A 26,373-nucleotide genomic window follows, 5' to 3' on the forward strand; every position below is an offset into this window, starting at 1 on the left:
AATGCACAGACTGGACTGTTTTTGAAACCTCAGCCACTGACCTAAACCAACTAACTGATGTGGTGACATCATACATCAGTTTCTGTGAGGACATGTGTGTGCAGACCAAGACCTTCTGCACCTTTGGGAATAACAAGCCATGGTTTACTCCACACCTCAGGAACCTGCGCAGGGAAAAGGAAGAAGCTCACAGCAGTGGAGATCGGGCGCGGTACAGGCAGGCCAGGAACAGACTAACAAAGGAGATCAAAGCAGCCAAGAGAAGCTACAGTGAAAAGCTTAAGAACAGCCTTTCTACTGGTGACAGCTGTGTGGACTGGTCTGAGAAACCTGACTGCCTGTAGGAGCCCCCCCACCCTTCCTGAACAGAGTCCTCGCCTGGCCAACCGTCTGAATGGCTTCTACTGCAGACATGACAAGAAGCCATTCACACCTCAAATCATCCTCTTCACATCCCATTCAGGAACAAATTCCTCCCATAAAGTAACCAACCCCCTACCTTCAGATCCTCTGCCTGCTCTAAAGATCTCCGAGGAAGATGTAAATAGGATCTTTCAGCGCATGAAAACAAAGAAAGCTGGAGGACCTGATAACGTCTCCCCATCATGCCTGAGAGCCTGCGCACATCAACTCGCTCCGATCTTCACAAGGATCTTCAACAAATCACTAGAGGAATGTGAGGTCCCCTCCTGCCTCAAACGATCCACCATCATCCCGGTGCCCAAGAAACCCACCATCCTAGGATTAAATGACTACAGGCCTGTAGCCCTGACGTCTGTGGTCATGAAATCCTTTGAGCGGCTGGTGTTGAAGCACCTGAAAGACATCACAGGACCCCTGCTGGACCCCCTGCAATTTGCTTACCGAGCAAACAGGTCGGCAGACGATGCTGTTAACTTAAGTCTACACTTCATCCTGCAACACCTTGACCGTCCAGGGACGTACGCCAGGATCCTGTTTGTAGACTTCAGCTCAGCCTTCAACACCATCATACCAGACATCCTCCACCAGAAGCTCACCCAGCTCAATGTCCCAGCCTCCATGTGTCAGTGGATCAACAGCTTCCTGACGGACCGACAGCAGCAGGTGAGACTGGGGAGCATCTTCTCCCGAACCAGATCAATAAGTACTGGTGCCCCCCAGGGTTGTGTTCTATCCCCACTCCTCTTCTCCCTGTACACAAATGACTGCACCTCACCGGACTCGTCCGTGAACCTCCTTAAGTTTGCAGATGACACCTCTGTCATTGGACTGATCCAGGACGGTGATGAGTCGGCATACAGACAGCAGGTGGATCGGCTGGTACACTGGTGCGGTCAGAACTACCTTGAACTCAACCCACTCAAGACTGTGGAAATGGTGGTGGACTTTCGGAGAACACCACCCCCATACAACCCCCTCAACATCCTCAACAACACTGTGTCGGCTGTGGACCACTTCAGGATCTTAGGAACCACCATCTCTGAGGACCTGAGATGGTCTTCACACATAGACACTGTTCGGAAGAAGGCCCAGCAGAGACTGTACTTCCTGAGGCAACTCAAGAAGTTCAACCTTCCACAGGAGCTGTTGGTCATCTTCTACACTGCCATCATTCAGTCTGTCCTGTCTTCATCCATCTCAGTGTGATTTGGCTCATCCACAAAACAGGACAGGTCCAGACTGCAACGAATAATCAGGACTGCAGAGAGAATAATCAGGGCTGACCTTTCCTCCATCCAGGACTTATACAAGTCTAGGGTCAGGAAAAGAGCTGCTAAAATCTCTGCAGACCCCACACACCCTGCACATAAACTGTTCAGAGCTTTACCTTCAGGCCGCCGCTACAGAGCACTGTTCGCTAAAACCAGCCGCCACAGAGACAGTTTCTTCCCCCAGGCTGTTTCTCTGATGAACATTCAATAGAGTACAGAACAACAGCATACAGATGTTGCAAATGCACTTTTTTATTTATATATGTATATATTGTACATTGCAAATATCTATATTCTGTAATGCAGAAACAAACCAAAGAGCAAAGTGTACCGGGGTCAAATTCCTTGTTTGTATGTACGAACTTGGCAATAAAGCTGATTCTTATTCTGATGTCTAGTATTTGTCTGTGTGTGGTGGCTCTTGATGCTCCAACTTCGGCCTCAGTCCACTCCTTGTAAAGCTCCCCCAAAGTCCTGAATGGACAGTCCTCTCAAGGCTGCGGTTCTCAGTGTTGCTGGTGCACCTTTTCCTACCACACTTTTTCGTTCTACTCAAATTTCTGTTAATATGCTTGGATACATAACTCTGTGGACAACCAGTTTCTTCAGCAATGACCTTTAGTGGCTTACCGTCCTTGTGAAGGGTGTCAATGACTGTCTTCTGGACATCTGTCCAGTCAGCAGTCTTCCCCATGATTGCGAAGAGCGACCCAGAGTGAGAGCCCATTTAAAGGCTCAGGAAACGTTTACAGGTGTTTTGAGTTAATTAGCTGATTTGGGTGTGGCACCATGAATGTCCAATAATGAACTTTTTCACAGTGTTCTAATTTTTTGAGATACTGAACTTTAGGTTTTCTTTACCTGTAAGCCATAATTATCATAATTACAAGAAACAAATGTTTGGAATATATCACTCTATGTGTAGTGATTCTATATAATATATATGTTTCACTTTCTGAGATTACAGACAAAAAATATTGCACTTCTATGCAATATTAATATAGGAATTTTTTTAGATGCATGTAAAGCTCGTAGAGACAGAACCCAAAAGACTAGCAGGTACAATTGCAGTTAAATATGGTTCTGTAATGTATTGAGCTGACTATAAATGCATGAAACATAAAATTTTCAAAACCAGGTATCATTACCCTTTCACTTCACAAATATGTACTTCTTCATTTTGGTCTATCAAATAACATTCCAATAGAAATTATTAAAAATTGTGAAAAACTTTAAGGGGCATGAATTATTTTTGCAAAGCTGTCAAGCCTAAAAAGATATGGCTGCTCACATAAACTGACAGGCTGTGTAAGGAAAGCAGTACTCTAAGAAGCAGACAAGGGCTCTATAGTAACTCTGGAGGAGCTGCAGAGATCCACAAATTTTGGACTCCACTGACTTTTATGAAAAAGTGGAAAGATGTCCATTGCTGAAAGAAAGTCATCAGAATTCCTATTTAGAGAATGCCACAAGCCATGTAGATGAATCAGCAAACATGGAAAAATATGCTCCGCCCAGGTTTTCCACAAACAAAACACAATTTTTTGCAGAATATCAAGACTGCATGGCACCCCAAACACCATCCCCACAGAGATGGAGGCAGCATTATGATTGGGGTAAGTTTTTTCTCAGCAGGGACAGTGTAGGTGAACAGAGTTGATGAGAAGATGTCTGGATATAGCTGCAGGGTAGTCCTGAAAGAAAACTATTTTGTGGAGCCTGTGTCTATATAATCCCTATAAAAGACACTGAAGTTGGTGGGTTTTAATGTGAAAAATGTAAATAGTTCAAGGGATATGAATACGTTAGCAAGGCTGCTTTTTAAGATAGCCCAGACAAAAAATTTCTAAATCTGTCTTTCACATGGGAGATTTAAGCAGATTTAGAGAGACGTTTCTTAAGTAATGCCATTAAAATACCAAATTTCAAAAACAGAATCAGGCAGTGAAGACAAAACGTTTAATATGTATGGGAGAAACCACTGGGCCTTTAGATCTGAGTTTATATTTTATTGTCATGGTTCAGTAGATATCTGAGTTGTCAGATACAACGTGTTCTCCTTATCTCTCTCACTGAAAGCACTGAAAATCCACGTAGCCAAAAATGTCTAACTCAAGTAAAGCGAACATTGGTACAGATAAACCGGAAGCTGAATATCTCATCTTCAAAGTAAAAGCATTATCGGGGTTTAAAAATTTCAAATTTTATTTTGCACAGTAACAGCTATCAACGATTAACTACCAAGCTAATACGGTTTGGGCAAAATCGTTATATAATGTAAATCATGTAAATACAGTAAGTAAATACATATGAATATTTATGAGTCCAAAACAAAAGGGACAGAGGCCAACATTTTTAATTCTACTGACTTCTAATAAATCTTAACGGTTTAAATTTTTTAAAATGATCAAATGATTCGTGCAGATTTTTCTCCTAGATTATAGTTTTGCTAATGTTTTTTTTACTTTACTTCGCGCAAAACATTAACTTTGAAAAGCACAACCGGAAGTCGTTCAGGTGTTGTCGTTAGCATAATAATCAAACTTTTCTCCGCTGAACTGGAAGGAGCTGAAGCAGGACAGCAGCAGGGTTTTAGCTGGGTTTTTCCTGGACTGCAAGTCAGACACACGCTGACGTGGAGATATGGTAGGTGACCCAAACAAGCAATTTATGACGTCACTGCTGCAGAACTTGCTGTCCTATACTTGAATGGCCCTTCAATCCGTCTAATCTCAAAGCTCAGAATACTCAGATGTTCAGTGTCTTCAGTCAATGTCTTCATAATAAACATTTAGTTTCAAAAACCTAAACAAACTCAAAGTTTTAGAATGTATTTTATTGAAACATCTATCATGCGATCAACGGGAAATCACTGATGTGAGAGAGAATTTGAGCAGGCATGCATGCAAAATGTGGTATGGGAGAACAGACACACCCACTCCCTAACTAAAGCCAAAACCTGCTTTAAAGCTGCAGAGGACGAATCCACTGGGCAAGCTGATGCATAATATTAACCCTGTTTATTACCTGTCATTAACCAGCCTTTGAGGTTGGAGATCCAGCGGAGGCTGACAGCTCGGTCAGAGAGAGTGAAGAGTGCGGACCTGCACCCCACTGAGCCGTGGATGGTGCTCAGCCTCTATACCGGCACTGTTGTCGTCTGGAACTATGAAACACAGGTCTCTATGAACCACTTGTCTTTTCATTCAGTCTCTCTTTATTTTGCTCCAACATTTTATCCAAGCATTCAGTTAATTCCTGGGAGAAAAACGACTTGCAAAGTAGTCATACCCCTTGAAATGTTGTACAATTTGTCACGTTGCAACCCCAAATTTTAAAATACTTTTTGGTAAATTAGGTGATAGGCCAACACAAAATAATGCATGATTGTAAATTAAAGCTTCAGGTCTCTACCAGCTTTGCACATCTACAGACAAAAGTACAGTGATTGGACAATGAAACTGAAACACCTGGTTTTAGACCACAATAATTTATTATTATGGTGTAGGGCCTCCTTTTGCAGCCAATACAGCGTCAATTCGTCTTTGGAATGACATATACAAGTCCTGCACAGTGGTCAGAGGGATTTTAAGCCATTCTTCTTGCAGGATAGTGGCCAGGTCACTACGTGATACGGGTGGAGGAAAACGTTTCCTGACTCGCTCCTCCAAAACACCCCAAAGTGGCTCAATAATATTTAGATCTGGTGACTGTGCAGGCCATGGGAGATGTTCAACTTCACTTTCATGTTCATCAAACCAATCTTTCACCAGTCTTGCTGTATGTATTGGTGCATTGTCATCCTGATACACGGCACCGCCTTCAGGATACAATGTTTGAACCATTGGATGCACATGGGCCTCAAGAATGGTTCGGTAGTCCTTGGCAGTGACGCACCCATCTAGCACAAGTATTGGGCCAAGGGAATGCCAACCCAAACCATCACTGACGGACAGTTCTGGTGGAAACAGGAGAGTTGAGGTGCACATTTAATTCTGCCGTAATTTGGGCAGCCGTGGTTTTATGTTTTTTGGATACAATCCTGGTTAGCACCAGAACATCCCTTTCAGACAGCTTCCTCTTGCGTCCACAGTTAATCCTGTTGGATGTGGTTCGTCCTTCTTGGTGGTATGCTGACATTACCCTGGATACCGTGGCTCTTGATACATCACAAAGACTTGCTGTCTTGGTCACAGATGCGCCAGCAAGACGTGCACCAACAATTTGTCCTCTTTTGAACTCTGGTATGTCACCCATAATGTTGTGTGCATTTCAATATTTTGAGCAAAACTGTGCTCTTACCCTGCTAATTGAACCTTCACACTCTGCTCTTACTGGTGCAATGTGCAATCAATGAAGACTGGCTACCAGGCTGGTCCAATTTAGCCATGAAACCTCCCACACTAAAATGACAGGTGTTTCAGTTTCATTGTCCAACCCCTGTATCTTAATAGCTTATTCACATCAATTTCCCACAATTTCTTAATTAAATGTAGGTCTGGACTTTGAATAGGCAATTCTAACAAATGAATAAGCTTTGACCTAATCTATTCCATTGTAGCTCTGGCTGTATATTTAGTATCGCTGTCCTGCTGGTTGGTGAACATCCTCTAACAGGTCTGTTACTCTGTGTTCGTGTCCTTCAATCTTCCCATCAACTATGACCAGTTCCCTCTTCCTGCTGCTGATAAGCATCCCCACAGCATGCTGACACCACCATGTTTCACTGTAACATTGGTGTGTTCATTGTTGGTTTTTGCACCACATTTTGCGTGTAGGTGAAAAATGTAATTTTGGTGTATGATCAGAGCACCTTCTAATGTGTGTTAGCTGTATCCCCTACATGAGTTGGCAAACTGAAAACAGGATTTAATGGCCTTTTTCAGCCATGGATTTCTTCTTGCCACTATTTTATAAAGAGTTTTGGAGTGCACTACCAACATCTGTCCTGTTAACAGATTCTCCCTCCTGAGTTGGGGATCTCTGCAGCTCCTCCAGAGTGACCAGAGTAAGCCTATTAGTGGCTTCTCTGCTTAAGGCTCTTTTTGACTTGGGCTATCTTAATAGACATGCAGTTTTCAAACAGTTTCCATTTTCAGACAATGAGTTAAACAGCCCTTTAAACTCCTACAAAGCGTTATCCTTGACTTGTCTGCTGTGGGCTTCATGATGCTGTTTGGTATCTGATGTTCTCTAACAAACCTCTAAGACCTTCACAGAACACCTGGATTGATAATGAGAATCTCTTTACTAAGGAGGTGACTTCTGAAGGCAGTTGGTAACAACAGATTTTTTTTAGGGTTATCGGAGTAAAGGGGGCTGAATACCAATGCACGCCACACTTTTCCAGTTTTTATATGCAAAACAGAAAATCAAAACCACATATACTTTTCCTTCCAATTACAATTTTGCACTACTTTTTGTTGACCTATCAAATAAAATTCAACAAACAACCTTAAAATGACAAAATATGAAAAGGTTTCAGTGGTGTGAGTACTTTGGTAAAGAGGCCTATTGGCTGACATTGTTTTCTGTTCCAGGCAATCGTGAAATCCTTTGAGCTGTGCAATCTGCCTGTCAGAGTGGCCAAGTTTGTAGCCAGGAAACACTGGATCATTGCTGGAGCAGTAAGTGACTTCTTGATAAAAGTTGGTGTATGTTTTTTTAAAATCTGCATTTGATTAATCTGTTCATGTGCCCACAGGATGACATGCAGATCCGTGTGTTTAACTACAACACTCTAGACAGGATCTACATGTTTGAAGCTCACTGCGACTACATCCGCTGTGTCGCCGTGCACCCCACGCAGCCATTTATTCTCACCAGCAGTGGTAGGACACGCCTACCTAGAGTCATTCAAAATACAGTCGTGCAAAGGCAACATATAAGCATTTGTTGAGTTGTCTGGTGTGCTGTGTGTGTTTCCAGATGACATGCTGATCAAACTGTGGGACTGGAACAGAAAGTGGATGTGCTGTCAAGTGTTTGAGGGACACACACACTACGTCATGCAGATCGTCTTTAACCCTAAAGACAACAACCAGTTTGCCAGTGCCTCTTTGGACAGAACCATTAAGGTACAAAAGCAGGTAGTCAGGTATAGGTGATCACAGAAGAATAATTATTTAGAGCACAGACTTATAAAAGAGAAAGGCCTGCTCTCACCTTTACCTGTTGGTGTAAACATTGGGGAGAAGATCAGTTTTAAGAGACACTGACACAAATAACACCAGATCACCGGTGCAGAGGCTGTTGCTTTCATCTGATTCAGTTAGTCTTTGACTAACAATTTATCTGCTGAACTGTAGGTGTGGCAGTTGGGCTCCAAGACTCCAAATTTCACTCTTGAGGGCCATGAGAAGGGAGTGAACTGCATTGATTACTACAATGGAGGAGACAAGCCCTACCTTATATCAGGAGCTGACGATCAGCTTGTGAAGATCTGGGATTATCAGGTAATTAAACACACACTGAGCTGAGGGTTCATTTATTTTTATGAATGCATATAAACAGGGGTCTTCAGGTAACAGACACAATGGGGTCAGCTATTACTACATACCACATAAAGATTATCAGCAAGTATAATAAAGAATTTAAATTTTGCTTCATAAAAATCCACTTTAAATCAATGTTACGAAATGCATGGACCTTTTGACTGAGACAGGCTTTATCACATATTTACAGTAGATTTTTACTGAGATCCGGCTGTGTTTTAGATTAATGAACTACCTTGGAACATCCTTCTTTTGTTTCACCTGCTGACACCTGCAAACACATGGCTTTTGAGTCCATACGGAAAAGTATAATCTAGATTTAATCCCAGGTCAGATGAGTGCTGCAGTCTATGGAATTCATCAGCTCACGCTTCAAATTAAAGGAAAGCACTGCAGCGCTGGTCTTCGAGCTGGGGCTGCAAGAGTGGGCACGGCCCAGGCCTTTTTCATACAGTTACATGTTGACTACAATATTTAATAGGTTAGACTCAGAAACTGATAGCAATAACCTCTGAACTGTAAGAGACAAATCTGTCCGTTCTACACTCACGGGCCACTTAATTAGGTACACCTGTACCTAAAGAGAATCAGCCAATCACATGGCAGCGGCCGATGCATTTAGGCATCTAGATGTAGTGAAGACAACTCGCTAAAATTCAAAGCAAGCATCACAATAGGGAAGAAAGAGGATTTAAGTGACTTTGACCGTGGTGTTGGTGCCAGACCATATGGTCTGAGTATTTAAGAAACTAATGATCAACCAGGATTTTCAGACAAAACCAACTATCAGGTTTGAGAAGAATCTGCAGAAAAAAAGAAAAAACATGGTGTCAGAGAAGACTGGGTAGACTGGTTAGAGAGGAGAAAGGCAACAATAGCTGGGACAGCCCCTTATTACAGCCAAGGTATACAGAACACAATCTCTGAATGCACAGCATCCACAACATGTGCCACTTCTGTCTGTTAAGAACCGGAAACTGAGGCCCACTGGCTCACCAGAACTGGACAATAACAGATCATCCAGTAAGTCGATTTCAGCCACAACATTTAGATGGTAGTGTCAGAATTTGGTGTAAACGACATAAAAACATGGCTCCATTCTGCCTTTTAGCAAGGATGCTGGAGGTGTAATAGTGTGGGATATCTTTTCTTCCCCCACTTTGGACCTTTTAGTACAAACATAGGATTGTTTAAACACCACAGGTTAAGAATTTGTATCTGATTATTGATACTAAGCATACCTAGTGCATCCATCTTCTGACAGTCACTCTCAGCAGGATAATGCTCAAATCATCTCACTGTACTCCAATGGCCTCCAAAGTCACCAGATGGCAATCCAACAGAGCACCTTTGGGATGTGGTGGAACAGAAGATTTACATCATAGACATATCAGATGCAGCTGATGAATCTGTAACGACTGTGAGATACTGTCATGTCGATATGGACCAGAAATCTTTGGGGAATGTTTCCTTGTTTAATCTTTTGACATGGACAATTAAGGCAGTTCTAAAGGCAAAAGGAAGTTCAGCCCAGCACTAGGAAGGTGCACCTAAAAAGGTGGCCAGTGAGTGTTTTAGTTCCCGGAATGCCCAGAGGGCATCCTACTCAGCTAAAGTAATACAAGCTGAAAATAACATTTTACTCTGGGTCTAAGACTGGTGAAACTATCATTTTTCCTTATATAAGAATCAGTGTTGGTGTGTGGATAGTGGGATTTCTGTACACCAACATGGCAAGTTAGAAAACAGTGAATATCAGTCTTATATAATATATAAAAGCGTTTAATCTAAACGCATATAATTTTTCCAAATGAAAGATTGTTGTGAGTCTGAAAACTGAACATATTATTGAATGACATATTTCCCAAGTGGATTGTGTTATTACTACGATATAAAGTCTTAATCTATTCTGATTTTTTTTACAAGAACAAAACATGTGTTCAGACCCTGGAGGGTCATGTGCAGAATGTGACCTGCGTCTGCTTCCACCCCAAACTGCCAGTCATTCTCACGGGCTCAGAGGATGGTGGGTAAAACCTGTCAGCGTTACAGTATTATTGGGTCATAATGAGCACACTAACCTGGTTCTACTTTATCCACTTTGTTACATGCTCAGGCACTGTCAGAGTTTGGCACTCCAACACTTACCGACTCGAAAACACACTTCATTATGGGATGGAGAGGGTGTGGTGTATAAGTGGGCAGCCTGGGTCCAACAATGTGGCTCTGGGCTATGATGAAGGTAGCATCATCATAAAGGTGTGTGCTTCTTGAGATCTTTAAATGTGTCTATTTTTACATTTTCATGAATGTATATTTATATTTATCTACCTAATTTCTCCTAACCGTCTTTCTCCCAGCTGGGTCAGGAGGAGCCGGCCATGTCCATGGACTCTGGTGGGAAGATCATGTTGGCCCGTCACTCTGAGGTGCAGCAGGCCAACTTGAAGGTGCTGGGAGAGACTGAGATTCAGGATGGAGAGAAGATCCCACTTGGTGTCAAAGACATGGGCAGCTGTGAGATTTACCCCCAAACCATCCAGCACAGCCCCAATGGAAGGTAAACCAGTGCAGAGTGTGAAGAACTCTGAACAGCCAGTCATCATATGTGGCCCAACCAGGAGAACTTTTTTAATTTGACATGTGCAGCTGTCCAAACCTTGGATTTGCTTGAAGTATTTTAATGTATTTCTTGGGCATCTATACCCACAAAGAACTTAACCTTCCACTAAAGTAGTCCTTTAGCCTATGAGCATTAAATAATCAAATAAAATGGAGACATTAAGTGTGATCTTTTACCATTCTTTTGAAATGGTAAACTTGTGTAAGCAGGAAAGTTTAAGATTAGAGATTAGTGCAGTTGAAATAGTCACTGTCTCCATATCTACTGATTGTTTGGGTTTTACATCGTATCCGTTAATGGTATGGTCCATGTGAGTCATATGTTTTTTAATTTGATGTTTAATTTTATTATTTTACTGTTTTAGTTTAACAAAACCTAACAGTTATTCTGACTTTTAAGTGGATATTTATGTGGTGTGTGTTTGTATTGTGGCAGATTTGTAGTGGTGTGCGGAGATGGGGAATATATCATCTACACTGCGATGGTCTTAAGGAACAAGAGCTTTGGCTCTGCTCAGGAGTTTGTCTGGGCACATGACTCCTCACAGTAAGTCCTATCGATTAAAGGAAGTCATTTATTTTAAGCATTTCAGAAAATGTTTGTTCCCTCTGACATCCTAAATGAAAATTATTTTTTACAAAAGTACATCCATGATATAAATGTTGCAAGATATAAGAAAATGGGTAGAATAGATTAAAAACAAAACACAGGTAGTCGATGTCTTTTGTGTTCCCATTATACCCCTGTTTAACTAACTTACTAGTAAAGTTTTTATTCCTAGCTAAGTATAGCTCCCAAGCCCTTTCAACCGTTCTTTTACTGGGCGTGAACCCAAAAAGTTTGAGAAACAATGAACAGACTTTTGCCGTGTTTTGTTTTTTTTCAGAATAAAGTTTGGGTTTTGTGTGAAGTAATGAAGTGACAAAAAAGAAAACTGAGAAACACATGGATAACTAAACAAGTAATATCTGGGTTAAACTGAATGATTATCTTAATTCCAACAACCTTATATTGTCTAATAATGCCTTGATTGATGAACAATTGATTTTAAATATCAAAATTATAGAGATTTACACAACCAGTCAATTATTTTCGATACTGCAATGCTGCATTATGTAATACCGCCGCATTATATAATAATGTAATAAATTAGGACTTCAAAACATAATAAAACATATCTAAAAACCACCTTTTGTAAAAATTGCTGCAAAATGTAATAAAACCCGTGAAGGCATTTTGTAATAGTTTCTGTTATTTCATAATGTAATAACATTAATATATTTTGCAGTGTTTTTTACAAAATGTGGCAGTTCCTATTTTTTAAAAATGATAACGTAGTAATATGGCGCATTATACAATAAACGATCACAAACCAGTCTTTGTGTTCATCCTTTACAATATAAATTGATTAACTGTCATGTAATGTATCCTAACATTTAAATCCTTGAATCTCTGTTCAATAAATGCCAAACATTGTGTCCTTTAGTCGCTTATTCAGCTTCGTTGCCTAGGCAGGAACAAACAGCTTTTGGAATGCATTGGGAGGTGGGAATCTGCCAGTGTATTATTTACAAAGTTTTATTAGTTCAACAACTTATGCTAATTTCAATCTTACAAAGACACGATAATGTAGTGATTATCAACATTGTGAATAAATCGTAAACTATTAGGTCCTCTTATAAGTCTTTAAATGAAGTGACAAACAAGCACAACATAAAGTATAACAACACACCAATTTAAAGTATGTAAGTCAAGAACTCAGTTTGAAGGTACAAACTCCTCATGAAGGAGCATTGATGAAAATACCATCAAATGTCCTTCACTATAGGAACACCAGAGCTTGTATAACAACTATAGTGTAATGAAATTTCTTGTTTTAACTAGTGACCTAAATATGAACTACAGATACTTGAAATTGCATTTTAACAAAAACTAACATATGTGCAAAGCATTATCTCCTCCAAAAATGGCTTTGATTTGAAATTGACCGTAGCCCACACTTTTAAGCAGGACCCAGGACATTTTCCACTTATTATTTTTGTTGAATTATTCCTTTAGTCTGATTGCAGGTCCACTAAGGCTGATTTGTAGAGCCTCGTGAGACTGATGACATTGTCATTGTAATTGTTCAAGTCAAAACTTTCAGCCAAGGCTCCCCTGAGGTACATTTGTGGATGGAATTTTGATGCAAGATTTCATAAAGATGTGAAACCCAGTTGAGTACCCCGAGCATCGTCATGTCAGCCTCAAGGGTTACCTTCACATTAAATGACAACAATTCTGTTGGAAGAATGGGGACGTCATGTTTCACACCTTCATCATTATCAGGGGTCCGCTTGATAGAACATGACATGGGATTCTGTTTGGCTGGGCATCATCTTAGACTTCATCAGTGAGATGTTCATACTCTGTGGTTGTGTCCAGTATTAGCTCCTCATTTTCATGTTCCTGGTGTGATGCGGTCTCCAATATCATTTTTTCCTAAGCTTCCTGTATATTTTCAATTATAGTACAATAATAATATATATTGTAAAATAATATTTAAATAAATATTATTAAGGAAAAAGTCAAATAATATTTAAGGAAATAAGAACCAAATCTTTCTGGAGAAACTGGGCTTAATGGTGTTTACTTTTTTATCAAGTGTGGTAACATGATATTTAGGGAAATATTATTTCCTAGATTGAAAACTAACAATCTTTTTTGGGTAAATGATCTTTAGTAGCAAGCATGTGTTCTTAGCTGTTAGCGGTTAAAGCTAACAAAAGAAGCTCATAGCTTATCATCAGAATCAAACACATACTTTTAAAATACCACTAATAAAAGGGTTAAAATGCATAAGCATGGACAGCGTGTTATGGCTGATTTTCTGTGTTTAAAATCACCCTTTAAATAAAGTGTGTCTCAACTTTTTTTTAAAACACAAACACAGGACACACAAACTGAGCACATGTGCTGAGCAGATAATCTGCTAACAGTAAGATAGCTGAGTTTTCAACATAAACAAAAGGTCATAAAACAAAAAATGTTTAGATTATTCCACTCTAAACTATTTCTCTCTGCCCAAAACACAACCTCTTACGTGAACTGTGCTGTCCGGGGCGACGAAGTTGAGGAAAGCATCCACAGTGAACAAAGGGTTAACTTGCAGCTAACCTCCGTAGCTGACTGTACGTTACAGCTGTAACCATGGTGGTGCGGTCCCTTCTTTCAGACCGGGAAAACTCGGCTGCTCCACTCAGCGTTGTAGAGACGGGGTCTCTGCTGGGAACTCTCTGGAACAGTTTGCTTCTGTAGACTTCAGAGAGAAAGTCATGCCACGCTTGTACCTTAATTACCCCCGTTCATTAATAAATACCGGATACACAAACAGCAATTCATTCCTACTTAACTTAGTGCATATGATCGCGTGATCGTATGACATTCTTGGATCCAGTTTGAAGAGTTATGTCTGTTTGCCAGCAAAGAGACATTAGCGCGCTGTGTCCCTCAGTCCAGTTCCTCTGGGGACCTGCATGGAAGAGGTCAGTTTGTTGCAAAAGCAGGGTTTTTATTCAGACAGTAACGTCACGGGAAGTCCGCTGTGACCCTGTTTCTGGCTGTGCTGGAAGTAGGTTAATGCAATTTATTTTGAAAGTTCCAGAAAAGTTCTTACTGGCCTTTCATTTGTACACATGGCTGGGGTCCCAACAGATGCCTTTGGTGAGAATCGACAAAGTAAATAGTCATGAAAGAATAAAGAAACCCATTAAGTAATGTAATGAAATGTATCTAAAACCTTAGATCTAAAACCTTAGATACACTTAGTGTATCTTAGATTGAGAAATGATTAAAGAGGCTCCCATTACCAAAGTGGAGATGATAAGAAATTGAACATTGAAGAGTTATATGATCACCATATCCCGTATTGTGACATTTGATCAAATTATGCATCCCAGTAATTCCCATCTGAAAACTGTGATAAAGGTTTTCCACTGCTGGTAAATGGGTTAGACTTGAGATCTTGAACAATGTCATTCCTTAGAAATGCTGATGGTCTAAAATTCCCCAGTGAAGCAAGTTAGTCAGTCATGGCACTGAACTGGCAGTTTCTGGAGCTGGGTCAACCCGTACCATCAGTCCCAAAGATTCAAATTCCTTCAGTCTATCATCATGTGTGTATGGTATCAAAACAGAATGTGTTGCCTTCACAGTGTTTGAAGACTTGGATTGTATTTTTTCTTTCAGTCGTGTTGTACATCTGACATCAGACACAGAGAACCAGTTTTTTGTATCTTTGAGTCACCAGGAATATGAACTTGAACTTTGTACTGAAAACATTAGATTGCGTCTAATGATTTTCCCAGCCAGCACTTGACATGATTTTGAGACTCGATGGGCCCCTTCTCTCTCCCTGACCAAAACATCATCATCAACATTTTATACAGATGGTGGGTTTTGTTTTGCTGCACGTATGATCATCTGTTGATGACAGTGTTCAGTGGCTTTCTCTGCAAATTTTCTCTGCTGTTTTCGTTTTCTTTCAAACTTGAGTCGCTGTTTCAAGGAGGGACAATTTGCTTGTGGGTGGCTCCCAGTGTTTTTTTTCTAACACTGGATAGCCAACCCACAAATGGGTGTGTTATTCTATAACTGTTTCTCCCATAGGACACATCAAATGGAGACATTCAACTTAAAACTTTTTTAACATCCTCTTTCAGCACTCTGGGATCAACTGGTAGATGCTTAACCCAGTTCACCCCTTTCCGATGACATGGTCATACATTACCCTTTTCCTGAGCACTCTATGGATCCCCTCTACTTTTTTTTCACTCTGGGGATGGTATGGTGAACTCTCAATTATTCTGACATGCCCAGTAAGTATCAATATGTTTGAGCCTTTGGGTGATTTTCAATTTACCCATATCAAGGAGGTCAATCTGATGCTGGTCCTGTACTTCTTTAGCCCTAACAAGTTTTGGAAGGGGTTTATTTCCAAATCTGACCTTGTGGAGTTGATAGTTTCTAGATGTGTCCAGGATTCTTTGAACCTTCCATTCACTGATTCCAGAATACTGGTAATTTAGTTGCTTATTTAGCTTCCCGGACACCGACAGTTTGTTCCAGTTTTCCTATCAATAATAATGTAACACAGAGTGAAGAAAAACATTATATGGTAGGAGGCTGAAGAAAATGTTACAGAGAGAATGGACTGACCACATTGTCATTGCTAACATTAGCACTAGGTTTCATGACTTTCAGGTCTTCTACATTTTATTTATGATATTAACCTGTCAACTCTAGTATTGTTGTTAATGTACAAAACAGACCTAAATATATCAAAAACTCATCTTACTCAGAGCAGATTGTAAATGTAAATGTATCCACTACAACAACAAAGACATGAACTTGCCATCAAAAGGTGCATTGAGAAAAGGCTAAAACTTTATTTTCTTTCATTAAAGCAAAGGGTGGCTACTTTGATAAATAAAAAATATAAAAAATATTCAAAGTTCTCTGGCAGTCTTTTGTTTGTTATATAATTCCACATGTTAATTTAGTTTTGATGCTTTCAGTGAGAATCTATATACAATGTAAATATACATGAAACTAAATGAGACGTGTCTAAAACATTTGACCCATAGTGAATATGCTATGAACTGTATCAAATATAGCATGTCCGTACTGAATTCATGACCGATTCTTTAGTCAAAATGTGAATGTTGAACAAAGCTAGCACTAGCTTATACTAACTATTAGCCAAGTAACAGGCCAATGTTATCCTAAGAGAGCAAACCTCCCTAGTGTGACCTAAAGTCAACCCACTGATATTAACCTTAATATACAGCATCATTTTACCATCTAAGCATTTCTTATTTCACTCTGTTGAAGAGGTTCGGTGAGGTTTGAACGGGTCGTTGGGAAGTTCAAAATATAGGTTTTTGAGGCTCCTTCTAAGCCTCTTTTCTAACCTAACCAACTGGGTTCAGTCCATCCAAGTTCTGCCCATATAGCATAAACCTAGTATTTTAAGTTACCCTTTTGCTTATTTATGTGCAGGTATGCCACCAGGGAGGGCAACAGCGTGGTAAAAATATTTAAAAACTTTAAAGAGAAGAAGACTTTCAAGCCTGATTCTGGGGCTGATGGTAAGTTTCTTTAGTCATTAAAATAACTTTTTTATGTCTATATTTATCTGTGCAACATTAATGAGAGTGTAAATATACTTAGGTAAGGAAACGTGTGTGGTCAGTTATTTGTAAGAAAAATGCACTTGCTGGTTGAGCAGAAGAGTTGAGTATTTTCATGGATAGCACCCATGATAAACTTGTCCCATGAACCTGGCACCTCCTGCATTGTCATCCTGGAGGATGGCGTTTGATCCACTGGGAACATAATCCCGTTATGATAACTCACTGCACCGAGGTTGCCTCCAATGATGAAAATATTGTTTTTTCGGTGAAGAAGGAGCCGCCCCACACTATGACACTTCCTTCAACAAGAACTCTTTGGCACTGACAAAGAGGATATGGCAAGTTTTTCATGGTTGCAACCTACAAACACTACTTTGCTGTCTAAGTGTATTTTCCTTGTTAATGTGGGAAAGAAAAAATGTATTAAACACAAATGTCCGTACTTTAATTGGGTGTGTTCATTTTATTTCTCTTCCCACCAGGCATCTTTGGTGGCTTCTTACTGGGAGTGAATTCAAACACTGACTTGGCCTTCTATGACTGGGAAAGCTCCCATTTGATCCACCGTGTTGAAATCCTGCCTAAACATGTCTGTCACAGTCCATTTAGTATTAGTGCTCAAATTATGACTGCATCTTTTTCATGAGTCTTTCATTTGCGTCTACAGATCTTCTGGTCTGACTCTGGGGAACTGCTGTGTATTGCTACAGAAGAGTCTTTCTTTGTGCTGCGTTACCTGACAGAGCGAGTGTCAGAAGCACAGGAGTCTAAGGAAATGCTCCCTGAGGATGGGATAGAAGATGCTTTTGAGGTCAGAACTGTTTTCGGTGGTTTGATGTGAAATTGTACCATAAGATGCTGATATCGAAAGAGAAAACAGAAGAGTCCTTCTATGTTCTTCCTTTCATTTCTCATTTTCTAGCTTTTTGTTTGTCTTTTGTTTTTGTTTGTTCTTCATGTTTGGCAGGTGCTGGGTGAGGTTCAGGAGGTTGTGAAGACAGGTCTGTGGGTGGGAGACTGCTTCATCTACACCAACTCCATTAACAGACTCAACTACTATGTTGGAGGAGAGATCATAACTATCGCTCACCTGGACAGGTAGCACATTTTCATTAACTTGTATAGGCCAAAGAAAAAAAGGTGCATTAAAATGCCATTTCCGGGTAAAAATTTGGAATAGGACCATGTATCTGCTGGGCTACATCCCAAAGAACAACCGTCTCTATCTGGGAGACAAGGAGCTCAACATCACCAGTTACTCCCTGTTGCTCTCTGTGCTGGAATATGAGACAGCTGTGATGAGGAAAGATTTCAATACGGCTGACAGTGTCCTTCCCACAATCCCAATGGAGCAGAGGACCAGGGTCGCCCACTTCCTGGAGAAACAGGTATCACTGCCCTCTCAGCATTCCACCATTTTAAAGTTCATCATTTTGCTTCAACTGACTGCAAACCTGGTGATGTTCCACCTGCATCTAAGATTTAGAAAACATTAGGAAGCCAGATGCAGTCAGACCTCAGGGCGAAATGCTTTCTTTTATTCATGACGTTTTCTCCTGGTCCATTTAACTGTGGCCAGATGAGAGCACTGTGTGAGTGTGGAAGGTTTTATGTTTTTTTTGTGTTTTCTTGTGTTGTGTAGGGTTTCAGACAGCAGGCATTGGCTGTGTCCACTGACCCTGAACACAAGTTTGAGCTTGCTCTGCAGCTGGGGGAGCTGAGGACAGCGCATGAACTGGCACTGGAGGCAACGGTCAGAAAAAGCTTTATGCCAGTGTATGCTGTATGCAACATTAGTTAGGCACTGCTTCTAAAACTTGTTTTTTTTTTTCTTCTATATCCTCTTATTAGTCCACCCCTGCTTCTGTGCCCGAAATTCTTTTTTACAGATAGATTAAAGCGTTGAGGCGTATATAAATAAAAACGTTTTTTTAATAATTGGGATTAGTGTAGCATAAATCAGCCCAGGTTTAACATGTCTACATACTGTGATTTCAATGCTTGTCTCAATGTAAGGCAGTCCTACTGCTAAACAAAATGTTGAAAATGCTCTTTTTGTGTTTACAACTAGTATAAAGGTTTGGTGAATCTCAAACTGTGTTTTAAAAAATGTCTCTACTACCAATCAATCTAGTGTGGCGGATCGAAAGAAACAAGTCTGCTGCCTCTTTTGTCTTTTTGACTCCCCTCGATGTGTGCTGTTCATTCTGGAGCAACAAACAACAGCCATTAATTCCTCCAAAAACAGGAAACATAGGAATTTCTTAAAGTGACAGTAACCTTCCACTGAGAAGAACTTAATGCACCAACATGGAAAGGAACACAATGTGCAAATAACATCCCAAAGGGTGAACAATGCAATTGCTGCATTTTGAGCCCCTTACACTAGTTCAGGTCTCACCAGTTTAACTATTTCAGATTTTTAACTAGGGATGTTCTAAATTGTTCAAATTCCTTAAAAAAACAGAGCACTAAATGGAGGTCTACACTGCAGATTTCAGCTTTAGCAGCATTAGCCTAAAGCTGTGTGCGGCCATTTTTCTTACAGTGCTGTAACACTGCAAGAACTGATATAGTAAGTATAATATACAGTACCGACCAAAAGTTTGGACACACCTTCTCATTCAAAAAAGATAATCATTGAGTCTGCCTTGGTAATGTACCTTCTATAATAATCTAAATGGTATAAGACTTGTTTTATTATTTTAACTTTAATAAACATTTTCTTATTGTTTAAAATAAGAGAGTGGACAAACCCAGAAGGGGAAGTCTTTTATTAGTAACACTGAGCCAAAAAAGACTTTTTTTAATGTTGCGCTTTGCTTAACAGCTAGAATGAGAGTGAGCTCCTTCAGTTTCCGAGACCATGATGGTGGACAGCTATAAGCAATAAGGAGATCTCCAGTTAAAATGACCTTACTCAGACACATGGTGAGGAGCTTTCAGTATATGGGTGTGCCCAGAGAAGAGTCGCTGCTCCTTCACATTGACAGGAGCATAAGGTAGTTTGGGCATCTGGGCATGTCCCACTGGGAGGAGACCCCAGAGCAGACTTAGATCTTGCTGGAGGGACCATATATATCCCTCCTGGCCTGGAAATAATTTTGGGATTTTTCAGAATAAGCTGAAGAATGTCACAAAGTAGAGACATCAGTGTGTATTCGTCTGACCTGTTCTCCCAGCAACTCTTGGAAAAATAATGAAAACCGTTAAATAAATGGACTTTCCTAACCTTTAACTCCTGAATATTTGTAAACGGCAACATATAGCTTTCCTAAGTTGATCTACACAAAATATTAAATCAGTTTTTTACCTTCTGGCAATAGCTGTGCATCCTCTGAAATAAAAATCACTCACCACCCAAAGCAGACCGGCTTTTTTATGGCTTTCTTTTTCTGCGCTCCTTTTCAGTGAATAAAGAGTTAAACATTTGCTTCAGACTTTATAAATCTGTTTTTAAATTTGTCTCACCTGAACGTTTTCTTCTAAGTAACGTTTGATAATAATAAATAATAATGATCATAGTAATACAACCATCTAAATTAATGTACGTCTTTACAAATTTTATTTAAATAACAAAGGTGTACCATCAACAAGAGAGTTATTTTCCTTATGTTGGTTCGAGATGAGTGAATCCCAGCCCTAACTGCACACTGCTTCATAGTATATTGTTCTTAAGGCTCTTGTCTTTCCTTCTGTGATAATCCTCTCTCCTCTCTCTTTGGCTCCTCTGCATGTGGGGGCTTCAGTCAGAGCATAAATGGAAGCAGTTGGCTGAAGTTGCCACCACAAAGAGCCAGTTTAGCCTTGCTCAGGAGTGTTTGCACCAAGCTCAGGATTATGGTGGATTACTGCTGCTGGCGACAGCCTCAAGCACCACAGAGATGGTGGAGAAACTAGCTGAGGGGGCAGAGAAGGATGGAAAGACCAATGTTGCTTTCCTCGCCTACTTCATGCAAGGAAGGTAGGTGTTTCTGGAGCATCACAGAAGCAGCTTGATCTTTTTCAATATTTGGTTACTCTTATCTTTTTTCTAGAACTGACAAATGTCTGGAGCTGCTTATTAAAACCAATCGATTGCCAGAAGCTGCTTTCCTGGCAAGAACATACATGCCCAGCCACGTCTCAAGGTAAAAGTTTTCCTAATCGGTGCTTAGCGTGTTGTTGAATGGCTAATCTCCAAATGCTGTTCTTGCAGAACTTCTGCACTACTTTGTTTGTAATTTGCTCGTCACTTTTAGCTTCTCAAGGTCAGGATCCAAATAAGTCAAAAGGTTTTCCTACTGCTTAAGACTCACTGGCAAGAGCTGGATCTGTCTCTGTCCCCCAGGGTGGTGAAGCTGTGGAAGGAGAACCTGTCTGAGGTTAACCAGAAGGCAGCAGATGCGTTGGCTGACCCCAGCCAGTACAGCAACCTGTTTCCTGGCCTCCAGCAAGCCCTGCTGGCTGAGCAGTATCTGAAGGAGACTCATGGTGGGGTCAGACGTGCTGCAGAATACCCCCTAGTTACGGTCAGTGGTAGAGTCTGAACAACTCTGTATTTAAACTTAAACACCCAAGTCTTTTTTGTCTTTATTATGTGATTTACTCAGGCCACTCGGGGTGTGTCCCACCTCATGCCCACTGACTGCTGGGATAGGTTCTAGTGAGTATAGAAAAATGAATTGATGGATAAATGGAATTCAATTCCACTTGTTTTTCTGTTCTAAAGCCTAACGAGCATCGTGATGTTCTGGAAGAGTCCAAAGGTTTGATTCCCCAAAGAGAAATTACTGAGCCAGAGGTGAGGAGAAAACTGCACATCTTTTTCTGCTTTTTATAGATTTTTCTGCTGACTTTGCAATCCTTGTTTACGTGCAAATGGAGTTTTTGGTTGGAACACATTGCAGTAAACTTTGTGTTGTATCTATGAAGACAGGATTTATACATATGTTTATAGAAATGATGACACAATACAGTACATGGAGCAAATATTCCCACTGAAATGTCCAGTAAAATGTTTTGTCTTTCTTTTATATAGTAAACTTTATGCTATTCTTTATAGGCATTTTTGCTGTGAAAAAATATATACTTTTTCTACAGCAAAAAAGTAAGTTTTTGCATTTTTGATCTGCTCAGTGCACTCTTATATCAAAAATAACTCTTATATTAGGTATTAGCTAAAATTCAACATTTACCGCCGTTGGATAAATTTTGATGCATTATTGCAACTACATCTCCAAAATGTAAAGTAATCATAGTGTCAAAGTAACCCTAGTGACATTTTTTATTTTCCTGAATGCAAAACTCAAAAGCTAGGAGCAAATAAATTACTAAATGAAATAATCAATGAAAAAGGTTTTAAGACATGTGAAGTACGTACCAACTGGTTTAGAAATGGCTAGGCGCTGGACAGTCAGCTAAATAACCTCTCTGAAGAGGAGCACAGGGGGCAGCCAGGCAAAAGGTCCAAATGGACTGTTAAAGGCCTGGACACACAAATACATTGACCTTAATATATAACTGTATATATTTTGGGTTTTAGCTTATTTTCTTTGCTCATTTTAACTATAAAGTTTATATCTTCGAGCCAGTTTTGCAATAGTTTGTTGACTGACATACTGCTGCCAACAATTTGCCTTCTGCATGCGATGACAATAAAGTTTAACTATCCATCTACAGGTCCTTCTCAAAATATTAGCATATTGTGATAAAGTTCATTATTTTCCATAATGTAATGATGAAAATTTAACATTCATATATTTTAGATTCATTGCACACTAACTGAAATATTTCAGGTCTTTTATTGTCTTAATACGGATGATTTTGGCATACAGCTCATGAAAACCCAAAATTCCTATCTCACAAAATTAGCATATCATTAAAAGGGTCTCTAAACGAGCTATGAACCTAATCATCTGAATCAACAAGTTAACTCTAAACACCTGCAAAAGATTCCTGAGACCTTTAAAACTCCCAGCCTGGTTCATCACTCAAAACCCCAATCATGGGTAAGACTGCCGACCTGACTGCTGTCCAGAAGGCCACTATTGACACCCTCAAGCAAGAGGGTAAGACACAGAAAGATATTTCTGAACGAATAGGCTGTTCCCAGAGTGCTGTATCAAGGCACCTCAATGGGAAGTCTGTGGAAAGGAAAAAGTGTGGCAGAAAACGCTGCACAACGAGAAGAGGTGACTGGACCCTGAGGAAGATTGTGGAGAAGGGCCGATTCCAGACCTTGGGGGACCTGCGGAAGCAGTGGACTGAGTCTGGAGTAGAAACATCCAGAGCCACCGTGCACAGGCGTGTGCAGGAAATGGGCTACAGGTGCCGCATTCCCCAGGTCAAGCCACTTTTGAACCAGAAACAGCGGCAGAAGCGCCTGACCTGGGCTACAGAGAAGCAGCACTGGACTGTTGCTCAGTGGTCCAAAGTACTTTTTTCGGATGAAAGCAAATTCTGCATGTCATTCAGAAATCAAGGTGCCAGAGTCTGGAGGAAGACTGGGGAGAAGGAAATGCCAAAATGCCAAAGTCCAGTGTCAAGTACCCACAGTCAGTGATGGTCTGGGGTGCCGTGTCAGCTGCTGGTGTTGGTCCACTGTGTTTTATCAAGGGCAGGGTCAATGCAGCTAGCTATCAGGAGATTTTGGAGCACTTCATGCTTCCATCTGCTGAAAAGCTTTATGGAGATGAAGATTTCATTTTTCAGCACAACCTGGCACCTGCTCACAGTGCCAAAACCACTGGTAAATGGTTTACTGACCATGGTATCACTGTGCTCAATTGGCCTGCCAACTCTCCTGACCTGAACCCCATAGAGAATCTGTGGGATATTGTGAAGAGAACGTTGAGAGACTCAAGATCCAACACTCTGGATGAGCTAAAGGCCGCTATCGAAGCATCCTGGGCCTCCATAAGACCTCAGCAGTGCCACAGGCTGATTGCCTCCATGCCACGCCGCATTGAAGCAGTCATTTCTGCCAAAGGATTCCCGACCAAGTATATAGTGCATAACTGTACATGATTATTTGAAGGTTGACGTTTTTTGTATTAAAAACCCTTTTCTTTTATTGGTCGGATGAAATATGCTAATTTTGTGAGATAGGAATTTTGGGTTTTCATGAGCTGTATGCCAAAATCATCCGTATTAAGACAATAAAAGACCTGAAATATTTCAGTTAGTGTGCAATGAATCTAAAATATATGAATGTTAAATTTTCATCATGACATTATGGAAAATAATGAACTTTATCACAATATGCTAATATTTTGAGAAGGACCTGTAAATGAAATTAAGTATAAAGTAATAATGTTCCGAAATGCAGCGCTGCAAAACCACAAACTTTAGTGGGTTTTACTGAGATTTTATGGGTTAAACCAACACAAAATGGTGCAAATTTGCAAAGCGGAAGAAAAACTCTGGAATCCATTGGTCCCTTTTTTATTCTGACTACTTACTAACTAGGTGACTTCTTAGGACAGTTGGTTGCACTGCAGCTACTTTCAAAAACAACCTTTGAGTGTTCACTTGTGGTAAACATATTGAAGATGTTTATAATGAAATAATTGTACGAGCTAAGTATTTTTATTCGGTTGTTTGGGAAAAACAAAAAGTGTAAGGTAATGCTACACTAGACTAGAGCTGTTCTTATGAGTTTTTCCACAGTTTTCTCACTTTCTGATAGTTTTGAACGTCAAGCATAAACCTAAAAGTTTCTTGACAGGAAAATAAAAGAGAAACAATGTCCAAAACAACTACTCCTGTTCTGGAGAAGCTTTAGCTGTGGGTCTCACCTCTACAGACAATGCCACCACCTAGTGGCGATGCATGGGTATTTCAGGATCATGTGCAGACAATGATATTTTTACTAACTGTGGGAAAAAAAAATACTACTCTTCTAAAAAGTTGTGTAGAAGCAAGGGTTTCAATGAGGGCAGTTTTACAGGAAATTTTGATCAACTGTTCTGTGGTCTTTGTTGTGCAGGAGGGACTGAAAAGTATGAGTAAAAACCCTGTTGCAAATTTAGAAGCAGCAGTAATGGAAAACTCCTTCTCAATACATGTGCCCTGTGCGGATCCTGTTCTGGTGACAGAGAGAACAACTGGTTTGACAACAGAAAAGCACCCTGAGCCAAACCAAGCACAGTCTCCGTGTCACGTTTTGGAAGATGCTGAAGGTGAAAACTTCATGAAATCAGAGACTTTGGTCTTTGCAGAGGAACGCTTGATCCAGGAACCCTACACCGAGTTTTCTGCCAAAGAGTCTGACACCAAGCAGTCCTGTCCAATGGAAGATGTACGTTTAACTGATGAGGTGACTGTTCAGGAAAAAGCTTCAGCAGCTGAAGCTCAGCCAGCATCTGGAACAGAAAATATCATGGTAGCTGAAGAGGAAGCAACACCAGCAGCAGAAGATTTAAAAGCTTTAGAGGAAATTTCTAGTCCTGATCAACTGGAAAAAGGCATAATTTCCTCAGAAGTCCCACCCATGGTTGCTATAGCAACAGATGAGACTCCTGCTGTAAAGGAACCTGCAGCAGTAGAGGAGCTTATCTCTTTAGAACCCACAGAAAGTACCCAACTGGATGTCCCATCAGCTGCAGTCCAGGCCTTCTCAGATATGAGCTTTGATCCATCACTAAACTCAGATGAAGATGCATCAACAGTGTTGAAACCGGTCCCTGTATGGGAGTTGGAGCAAGAACAAGAGGAGGAAACTCCAGAATCTCTTGCAGAGACCGAGGACGGGTCCGAGGTGAATTATCTTCCTCAGGCTGAAGCAGAAGGATCAGACGACCCTGCAGAGCAGGAAGCAGGCTCTGAAGGATCTGAGGAACCAGCAGAAGATCTCGAGGAAGCGATGAACACTGAGGTAAACTGCAGGTTATTCAATATAAAATAAATTCATAGAATTTCAGTAGTCTTTAATCTAAAGCACTAACCCAACACCTCTCCATCTATATCCACGAATAACTTCTACTGTAGGACCTCGATGATCTGGATCTGAACTGTTTTGACCTGGAAGACATCGACACCTCAGACGTGAACCTAGAAGAGACTCTGCTGGGTGAATAGTGGAGGCAACATTGTTTTATTATTATTTTGGACATTTTCTTGTGACCAAATAACATTTTAAAAGCAAGAAACACCAAAACAAAGTTTTCTTTTACAAAAAAGGGGCCAAAGGTGGACCAAATCCAGACTTTTAGAGGCTAAAGGTTGCAACGAATAGCTAGAAGATTCAGGGCTGAAGTAGCCTGAATCTGAGGTGAAACTATTTCTTTTTCTTCTCTCAAATGTCACTGTTGATTAGTGTTACGAAGGCCATTCAATAAAACCAGCATTTTTATAGGCAGGACAATCTTAACTTTTTTATAGTGAAGATATGTTCAGAAATGTTTAGG

The 26,373-nt window shown here is 40.4% G+C and overlaps 1 protein-coding gene across 1 annotated transcript; it reads left to right on the forward strand.

Moving 5' to 3' along the window:
- Positions 1-4,237: 4,237 nt before the first annotated feature.
- LOC124884504 (coatomer subunit beta'-like) lies at positions 4,238-26,332 on the forward strand. The gene is made up of 22 exons (XM_047392443.1): positions 4,238-4,340; positions 4,736-4,873; positions 7,235-7,321; positions 7,399-7,525; positions 7,623-7,771; positions 8,003-8,149; positions 10,115-10,214; positions 10,305-10,447; positions 10,549-10,748; positions 11,247-11,357; positions 16,851-16,939; positions 17,467-17,573; positions 17,652-17,795; positions 17,952-18,082; positions 18,165-18,372; positions 18,627-18,737; positions 20,734-20,948; positions 21,022-21,114; positions 21,315-21,495; positions 21,696-21,767; positions 24,954-25,841; positions 25,955-26,332. The coding sequence occupies exons 1-22, from the start codon at positions 4,338-4,340 to the stop codon at positions 26,042-26,044; spliced, it is 3,534 nt and encodes a 1,177-aa protein (XP_047248399.1). The 5' UTR covers positions 4,238-4,337; the 3' UTR covers positions 26,045-26,332.
- The last annotated feature ends 41 nt before the right edge of the window (positions 26,333-26,373 follow it).

Source organism: Girardinichthys multiradiatus, chromosome 18 (genome assembly GCF_021462225.1).
Source record: "Girardinichthys multiradiatus isolate DD_20200921_A chromosome 18, DD_fGirMul_XY1, whole genome shotgun sequence".
Lineage (NCBI taxonomy): Eukaryota > Metazoa > Chordata > Actinopteri > Cyprinodontiformes > Goodeidae > Girardinichthys > Girardinichthys multiradiatus.